Source organism: Tamandua tetradactyla, chromosome 1 (genome assembly GCF_023851605.1).
Source record: "Tamandua tetradactyla isolate mTamTet1 chromosome 1, mTamTet1.pri, whole genome shotgun sequence".
In the NCBI taxonomy this organism is placed as follows: Eukaryota; Metazoa; Chordata; class Mammalia; order Pilosa; family Myrmecophagidae; genus Tamandua; species Tamandua tetradactyla.
Window position 1 is genome coordinate 59789063 of NC_135327.1, and position 8697 is coordinate 59797759.

Genomic DNA, 8697 nt, shown 5'->3' on the forward strand with positions numbered 1-8697 from the left:
CACCCACTCCACTCACCAGTGGGGAAACAGAGACTCGGGGCTGGGTCTTGCTGCACATGACTTTTCCCATCACAGTCACACAACCCATGTTATACTGGCTTTATGGAAAAGGCATATTTGGTGACTGATGAAACAGAAAAGTTCTGGATCACATTCAGGCAAGGCTGGATCCAGGGGCTCAGTGGCCTCAGGAGGCTGTCTCTTTCCAGCTCTCACCTCAGCTTTCCTCTGTTAAGTGCTCCAGGTGCACACCTCCATGCAGTGGCCCTCAGGGAGGACAGCCTGACAGTATCAGGCCTGTAGCCCCAGCTGGAAAGGGGTGCCTCCTTGCAAAGCACCAATCAAAGCCCCAGGAAGGAAGGGGGAGGCGAGGTCGCCCAAAGAAAAAGCAAGGACTGCTCCTACCAGCAGAAGGGGGCAACAAGGTGCACCCTCCAGGCCACACAGCGAACAGCCGTGGGCACACTGGGGGTGTTGAGTGGGATGGGGCTCCTGCCCTGGAGGGGGAAGAGAAGGTGCCCTTGAGAGCAGAGACAGTTGGGAAAAGATGAAGAGGAGACCAGCACTGATTCATCCACTTGTTAGCTGTGTGACCTTGAGCAGGTCACTTAGCCTCTCTGTGCCTATCTCCTCAGCTATAAGATGGGACAACAGTGCCTGCTCCATAGGGCTGTCAGGATGGAATGAGTGTGGATAAGAAAGGGACTTGGAACTGTGCCTGGAGCATAGGAAGTGTTCTTTAAAAACCTGAGTGGCTCCTGGCACTGTGTGCCAGGCCCCAGGATGAGCCTTCCAAGGTGGGCACCAGTCTTGAGCCTTCTCTGATCCAGCCCCACTGCTCTGCCCACTGGTCCTGAGGCCCCAGCCCTATCCTCAAGGAAAGGAAGCTCAAACTTTTCCAGGGTTTGCCTCCTGACCGTGACCCTCCTCAAGGGTCCTTAGGCTCCTCATGTCCCCAGGCCAGTGCTGACCACCTGATGTGTAATGAAGCCTGGGAGAGGCCTAGGCCCATCCAGCCTGAGGGTCCAAGCACCTGAGAGATGCACAGCCAATGCCAGCCCTGCAGGAGGGAGGAGTCTGCAGGCAACTGTGCAGCCTGAGCCCCTATTTCTTGGGGACCTCGGCCCTGCCAACCTGGCTGCAGCCCCACCCCCTGCACCAGAAGGCTGCCAGGTGGCCCCTGGGGGTCTTGGGACTGCCACACTCCTCAGATGCCACAAGCCTCCCCAGATCCTGCACAGTCTTGCTGGGGCTGCCGCCTCCAGGCAGATCTCAAGGTTGTGCCCCATCCTCAAGCCTCAGCACCCCTCCCCGACCCTTCACTGCCTTCAAAGGAGGACACTCCAGGCCCTGGGGTTCACTCCTGACCCCCACCACTCTCCTGCCCCATGGGCCTCCTGTCTCCCATAAATGTGCCAGACCCCTCCCCCTTCTCACCTTGGGGCCTCCACACCTGCCATCCCCTCCGGCTTCCCCAGGGCCACCCCTGCTGCCCCTCAGGTGCTCCATGCATGTTTGTGCCAAAAGAACAAAACATGTGAAAGAAGGCTGGCCCAGATGGGGGCACACCTGGGTCCACTCGGCCCACCTCCCACGGGAAGGGCCTCCCGCGGTGTGTTTGTTTGCTGAAGAATGCAAGCCCAATAGATGTGGGGTCTTTCTTCTCTTCTCCTCCACCGTGCACAGGAGCTCCGGGGAGCGGCAGTTTCCAGAGATTGAAGGCAAAATTGCTTGAAAGCCTATGCTTTTATCCTCCAATTTGTCACCATTTAGCAGCACTGGGTGGAGGGCAGTGGTGGCTCTAGCTGTGTTCGCACGAAGCCCTCGCTCTGTGGAGAGGGGCTTTTTGTCCTTTCCCAGACAGCTCCAGGCCAAGGGGTGGGACACCCGCACAGGAGCCAGGCTGGGCTGCGGGGAGCCAGGCTGGGCCGCGGGGAGCCAAGGCGGATGGCAGCCCCGAGGCCTCAACATGCAATTTGGGGTCCCGGAGGTGGTGGTTAGGTGGGCGTTGCTGCATTCTGGGCTCTGCAGAAGGTGGCATCTGGAGTTGCTGCTACCTCACTCCTCTTCTGCCCCTGCCTGCACCGGCCCTCAGTCGTAGGGGGTGGGAGTGGAGGAAGGCAGGGTGCACCGAAGCACCCCTCCAGCCACTGAGCTGGGTGCCCCATGCTCGTGTGGCTTCTTGCCTGAGAAGAGGGTCCTGCTGTAACCAAGGCACCCTTACACTCTAGGGAGCCAGGACTGGAAGTATGGTTGCCAGGGAGAGGGCTAGAGGTAGTGGTGTTGGTGGGGGGTTGTGCAGGCCATGGATTCTGGAGGAAGTTTTCTGGGGGGCTTGGGAAATGAAAGTGCAGCGGAGTGTGGAAAATGTGTGGAGGAGAGAGGCTCTGTTCATTTTCGGCTTTTGTTTTTAAAATTACTGTGAACAGTGTAGCCCCTTGGCAGTGTCTGACAGCTGGGTTCTCAGGACAGCCTCGTGGCTAGAGACAGGACCCCATGGGTCACACCCAGGGGACAAGCATCCCTCTCTGTTGAGGAAGAAAAGACATGATCAGATTTCTGCAAAAGCAAGGCTGACAGCCAAAGGCAGACTGTATCCAGAAGTCAGGCCCTTTGCTGGAAAGGAGGGAAAGCTTCCTCGAGGAGGTGGCAACTCACCTGGGTCAGCTTGTCCTGCCCTTCCCCAGGTGGGCTCTGAGTATCCAGGGCCGGGCCAGGCCACTGCCTCTTTCACAGCCCTGCAGGTCCAGTACCTGGGCCCAGGCTCACCAAGTGCCATCCACCCAGCTCCTCTCCACCCATGCCCAGGGCAGTGCCTCTGCCCCACACCGTCCCTGACCTCGACTCATCACATTCGCTGCTCCCCACAGCTCAGCTCCAGCCTGACTGCGCAGAAGCCCTCGCCAGCTGCTGCCGCCCCCTCTGCTGCCCCATTCCCCTGCACGCCCCGAGATTGCCTCCCAGGCCGGGATCTGCGCCCCAGGGCGGGAGGTCAGGAGCTGGGTGAGGGCAGGGTGAGCCAGCAGTGCTCACTCCCGCTGCGTCGTGCCAGCTCCAGCCACACGGAGTCCTGGCTGCTGGCCCAGGAGGGTGAGGGCCCTGTCCATGGTACCAGCCAGTGGCATTGAGGAGGGGTACTGGTCCTGATTCTCTGGCTGGAGAGCCCCCCCCCACCCCAGCACCAGGACACGCTTCTGAGCAGGTGTGCAGGGCTGTGTCACTGCTGGGGGCTTGAGGGGTGTGGGAGGCCCAGCCGGTGGGGGATCCCTGTGGGACACATGTCCCTCCTTAAGAGTGACAGGCCAGTCTCAGCTCCCCCTACAGCTCCCTAGCCAGAAGAGGACCCCGAGGCACAGGGGTCCGTGCCCTCCATGGGGCCACAAGCACTCTGTCCGCCCCCACAAAGTCTTCAGGAATCAGCCTTGATTAAAAAAAAAATACACTTTATTGGGGACCACACAGTCTGGCAGCAGCCGCGAGAGTGGGCACTGGGGGGACGGGGCATGCAGAGCCTGACTCAGTGCCCAGGCCAGGCAGCCCCTCCCCGACCCCGCCGTGGGCCCTAGGCTCACCCTGACCATCCGCAGCCCCCAGCTCTGAGCCCTCCATCCCATCCACCCCTAGGAGTTCCGGTGGAGCAGCTGCAGTGGGCGGGTGGCATCTGCCAGGCAAAGGGCAGGCGTGGAGGCTCAGCCCCACTCCCAGCTGCCGCCCCGACACCCCCCACCCCACCAAGGCCCTGAGCCGGGGCTGGGGGGCGGGGCCGGCAGGCAGCTGGCGCTGCTCAGACGGAAGCAGCAGCACAAAGAGAGGAGGGCGTGGGAGCCCACACCTGCCAATCCAGCCCTGAGCTCCTCGGCAATTTTGTCTCTCTTGATTAAACATCCAAGGAACATCAAGTTCACAGACGTGTTTTCTTCTTCTTCATCTTCCTGAAAACTCCCAGAATGGAAAAGCAGAGATCGACTGCGAGGTTCCTGGGGGGTCACTTGGCACTTTTTGGAAGGAGAGAGAGTTGGAGGGAAGTAGGACAAAGGAGCTGAAGCAGGAGACAGCCGGCAGCAAAGGGGGCGGCCCGGGCTTGTCCGGGGAGAGGGGATGGTGCAGGCATCTGCACGTGCGGGAGAAAATTGCTGGGCTGAGAGACCGGAGCCCACGTGAGCATTTGCTGTGGAAGGGTGGACACCGCTGGCCACTGCCCTGTCTGTAAGGTTGGATGGCTCAGCGGGGACCCCTGGATCGTCTGTCCTGGGATGGAGCCAGGACTTGGGAGCAGACTCTGCACCCAGCACTCTGGTTCGGCCAGGCAGGGGACCCCTGGTCACCCATCAAGCTGCCTGCATGCCCACAGCTGTGTGGACGTCCTGCAGACTTCCCAGAAACTAGGGGCCGAGAGCTCCCAGTACCCCCTGAGGCCCCACTCACTTCCAGCAGTGCTCGAGGGAGCCGTGGGGCTGGATTTTGAGCTTCTGGGGGCAGAGCAGCTTGGTGAAGGCGCGCCGGAAGCTGTAGTGGCACAGCGGGTAAAGGACAGGGTTGACAGCCGAGTTGGCCCACAGCAGCCAGAAGGATGTCTCGTACCAGTAGTCGGGGACGCAGTGGCCATGGCAGGCTGCTCGGATGATCATCAGGAGGGTGTAGGGGGCCCAGCAGAGCCCGAAAATGCTCACAATGACGGCCAGCGACTTGGCCACCTTCTTGTCCCGTGACAGCCGGAAGCGCTGGGTGAAGCCGTGGGAGGCCAGCTTCATGCGCCGCTCCAGCGAGGCTGACGACGCTGACGGCTTGGAGCCCCTCTTGAGTGAGCGTGGCCGCTCCGGGCCCCGTGAGGAGCTACCCGAGCTAGAGGTTGGAGAGGCCGCGGCACCGCCCCCCGCACTGCCCCCCAGTGCCGCCTCCCCCGCCTCGGTGCCAGCGGCCACCTCGCCGGCCCCATACCTGTGCAGCGGCACCGCCTCCCCACGCCGCCCCTGCCTGCAGCCCCCACAGCCCCAGCAGCCCGGAGGGGGCGGCGAGGGCTGGGCCTCGGGCGGGGGCTCAGGCCCAGCCGCCTCATGTGCCCCGTCCAGCCGCACGCGCGTGCGCCTCTGGATGTTCAGGTAGATGCTGAGGTTGAAGAAGGTGACGCTCAGGAAGGGCGTAAAGAACTCCAGTGTGGAGGCCGTGATGAGGAAGTACCAGTTGTAGAAGAACTCAGCATAGCAGTGGCCCTCGGGGATGGAGCTGCCGCCCGACACATACTCCCAGCTCAGGATGGCTGGCCCATACAGCAGGAAGGCCAACACCCACACCAGTGCCATCTTCTGTACCGCCCGCCGCGTGTCGCCCTGCTGGGCCCGGTACGAAACCTGCCGTGGGATGAGGGTGCTGGGCCGGCCGCGAGGGACCAAGCCCTGGCCAGCAGCTGCCCCTCCAACTCCCAACGCGGCAGGAATCCCCACCTGGGAGTCACCTGGCAGCCTCTGTGCCTCTGTGCATCATCCTCCCCTCGGCCAGCACTGCTCCTCCTCCACCTGCCTCCCTCCCACTCCCCATATGTCCTCGGGGGCTCAGCACCTCTTCCAGGAAGGCCCTGGGGTTGGCTCATGCCCCGTCTCACTCTGTTATGACCTCTGAACCCTAACTTTGCATCATCCCCATTCCCTACTAGCTGTGTGTTCCCCTAGGGGGTCTTGTCACTGTTCTCTGTCCCTGGCATCAGGCTTGGTATCGGCCACATGGCAGGGGCCGCTGAGTAGCTGTTTCTGTCCTAAGCAGATCTTGCCAAGGCCTGGACACCCCAGCCAGCTGTGCTGCATGTGGCTCCCGAGGGGCCAGGACTGCTGGCCTTTAAGGCCTCCCCAGATCCATGCTGGGGCCTCTGGAGGGAGCACAGGAGGGCAGGGGCCAGGAAGCACTGCACCCTCCATGGGCAGGGGAGCAGGGCAGGGCTGGGCAGCCTGGGAGGGGGTCAAGAGGACCTGAGAGCCTCTGCAGTCTGTCCCCACCCCATGCCCAGCCCCAGCAACAACAGGAGCAAAAAGAAGAGCAGCTGCTGTCTATTGAGCACCAGCTGTGTGCCTGGCGCCATGCTTAGCAACTGCAGGATGTCCTCTTACTCACTCCTCATGACAGCTCTCTCAGTATCCCCCTTTTTCTGACAGCTCAGGGAAGGGCGTGAGGAACCCCAGGTGAGACAGCTCAGAGGGCAGAGCTGGGGTAGGACCCAGGTCTGTCTGACCCCAAATCTGTGCCCTTTGCCCTCTATCCCACAGCTGGCCTAGGCTGGAGAGAAATATGCATAACTACCACCACCCCAACCCTCAGCAGAAGGGAGGCTGCCTCGGGGGGGCAGTGGCTGAAGCCTTGGGGGTGGATAAGCCACCAAAAGGGAGAAGGGAGGGTGAAGGGGCAACTCCAGGTGGATCCAGGGCCTGCCTCGAGGGAGCCCTGCACAGCTGGGAGCTGCTGCCTGTCCTGTGGCTTTGTGCAGGTGTGCGCATGTGTGTGGTGGGCAGATGGTACAAGCACATGTCCCACCAGAGGCTTCTGGCCCTAGAGTCTCCCTCAACTCCAGAGAACTTGGACCTGCCCCTGGTGGAGGCTGAAGGGCACTCCTTCCTTCAGGGGCATCTGCTTCCAGCCCGGGGCCCCCATCTCCCATCTGTCTGGCATGCGTGCACACATGTGGCCCCTGCTGGCACCAGTGGCTTCTGAGCAGGACACTGGCCAGACAGTGTTGGTCAGATCAGCTGGGAGGCCCCAGTTCAGCAGCAGCCACCCCTTCTATCCCGCCCCTGCCACCACGTCCCAGGACTCACAGCACGGGTGACCGAAAGGAAGCGGTCATAGCTGATGAGCACGATGTTGAAGACGGACGAGGTGCACAGCAGGTAGTCCACCACGAGCCACAGCTTGCAGAGACCCCGGCCGAAGGTCCAGCGGCCAGTCAGCACGTATGGCACATAGAGTGGGATGCAGAAGGCCCCTGGGGGGAGAGAGGGCCATGGGGAGGGGGCAGGGGGCCCATAACTGAATGGGGCCCAGGGCAGTCCCACCTCAGTGGAGGGACAGGCAGGACCTGGAGGACAGACGTGACCACCTTTCTGAGACCAGTTACCGTCCTTTTATCCTCTCCCCCCTCCATGCCGTCTCCTAGGGGGCCGCCTCTGCTTCTTACAGCCCCACCCACCCCCACTGGTGAGCCCTGGACTTGGGGCAGGAGGGAGGGTCCAGGCACGTGGCCACCCAGGCAGGAGGGGATCCCGAGCCTGCAGTGAGGATCCCCAGGCCCCCAGACCCCAGACCCTCCCCTGGCCCTGGGACGGCCTCCCTCATCAGCGCAGAAACCGAGAAAGCCTCTCCAGGGGTCTAAAGGGCACTTGGCTACCACCACGCCGCCACTGCCCCACCAAGCCCACTGCCTGCATCAGAGAGACACACCTCGTTGGACCAACAGGTGTCAGCTCCCCAGCCCCTGAGCGCCCCGCCCCCCTCCCAGCTTCAGTAGAGCGCCGACACGTGAGAGGGCTCCTCTGGGCATCGCCCCACCTCCCGCCGTCTCCACGGCCCCCTCCCCCGGCAGATCCCGGAGAAGTCCCCTGCCATAACCTCCTTTCCCCCAAGTCTCCCTGCAACCTTCCCCAGCGCCCTCCGCACACCCGAGTCCGCCGCCGCCTTTGTCTGGCTGCGGCGCCGAAACCAGCGCTGCACCCGCCGCCGCTGCGCCTCGCGCCTTGCAGAGCGCCGCCGGCTCAGGCCCCATCCCCGGGGACATCCTTGCCCAGCCCCCGTCCCGTGCCTTGGCAGGCAGGAAACTTGGCCCGCGCCCACCGCCCCACAGCCCCGGGACAGCCCCCACCCCTGGCCGGGCCCCTGGCGGGGCTGTGTGGCCGGATGGGAGACCCCTCAGAAGGCAGCGCCCGCCCCAGGTGCGCCCTCGCCTCCCCGCTGGTTGGGCCAGGCGCCCCTCGGGCGCGGGTTGCGGGCGGGGCGGGGGGCTTTACCCACGAGGAAGTCGGAGATGGCGAGGTTGAGCAGAAAGAAGTTGTTCTGGGTGCGGAGGCTCGAGTCGGCCACGAAGGCGAGCATGACCAGCGCGTTGCCCAGCACCGTGGCCACGATGAGCAGCGCCATGAGCGCGGCCAGCACCGCGGTCCAGGCGGCTGAGAAGCCGCGCGCCCCGCCCGCCGCCGCCGCTGCCTCGCCCGCCAGCGCCCCCGACGCGTTCAGTTGCCCGTCGGGCGGCGCGCGCTCCATGGCCCCTTCGGCTCACGCGGCGCCGGGAAGCGAGCCAGGGCGCGGGCTGCAGCCGGGGCGGCCGGCGGGGGCCCCGGCCAGAACGCCTGGTCCCTGCGGGCTCTCGGCCCGGCTTGGTTCACCGGGGGGCGCCCGGCGCATGGTGCGCGGGGCGCCCGGGCCGGGCTGGGAGCGGGCGGCGCCGAGGGCACCGGGGCCGGAATCCGAGCCGAACCGGGCGGGCGGCGCGGCCGCTGCAGCAGGAGCGGACCGGGAACCGAGTCGGAGCCGGAGCAGCGGCGGGAGCGTCCGTGCGCCCAGAGCGCAGCGCGCAGCCGAGTGCGCCCCGCGCCGAGCCCGCCGCCCCCCGCCCGGCGCAGCGCCCCCGCCATTGGCTGCCGCCCTCGCCCCGCCCCCGCCCCGCCCGGCGCCGGCAGCACCACGGACAGCGCCGCGTGCCCGCCGAACTGGCTGGAGCCC

The 8697-nt window shown here is 64.4% G+C and overlaps 1 protein-coding gene across 1 annotated transcript; it reads right to left on the bottom strand.

Moving 5' to 3' along the window:
• Positions 1-4421: 4421 nt before the first annotated feature.
• Positions 4422-8238, bottom strand: HRH3 (histamine receptor H3). Its single transcript, XM_077161521.1, has 3 exons — positions 7986-8238; positions 6801-6967; positions 4422-5348 (listed from the first exon to the last, which is right to left on the bottom strand). The coding sequence occupies exons 1-3, from the start codon at positions 8236-8238 to the stop codon at positions 4422-4424; spliced, it is 1347 nt and encodes a 448-aa protein (XP_077017636.1).
• Positions 8239-8697: the final 459 nt, after the last annotated feature.

Coding starts and splice junctions, on each gene's coding strand:
- HRH3 (XM_077161521.1), bottom strand. CDS start 8,238: ATGGAGCGCGCGCCGCCCGACGGGCAACTGAACGCGTCGGGGGCGCTG. Junction 6,968..7,985: donor CATCTCCGACTTCCTCGTGG/GTAAAGCCCCCC, acceptor CTCTCCCCCCAG/GGGCCTTCTGCATCCCACTC. Junction 5,349..6,800: donor TCCTTTCGGTCACCCGTGCT/GTGAGTCCTGGG, acceptor ATCCCACGGCAG/GTTTCGTACCGGGCCCAGCA.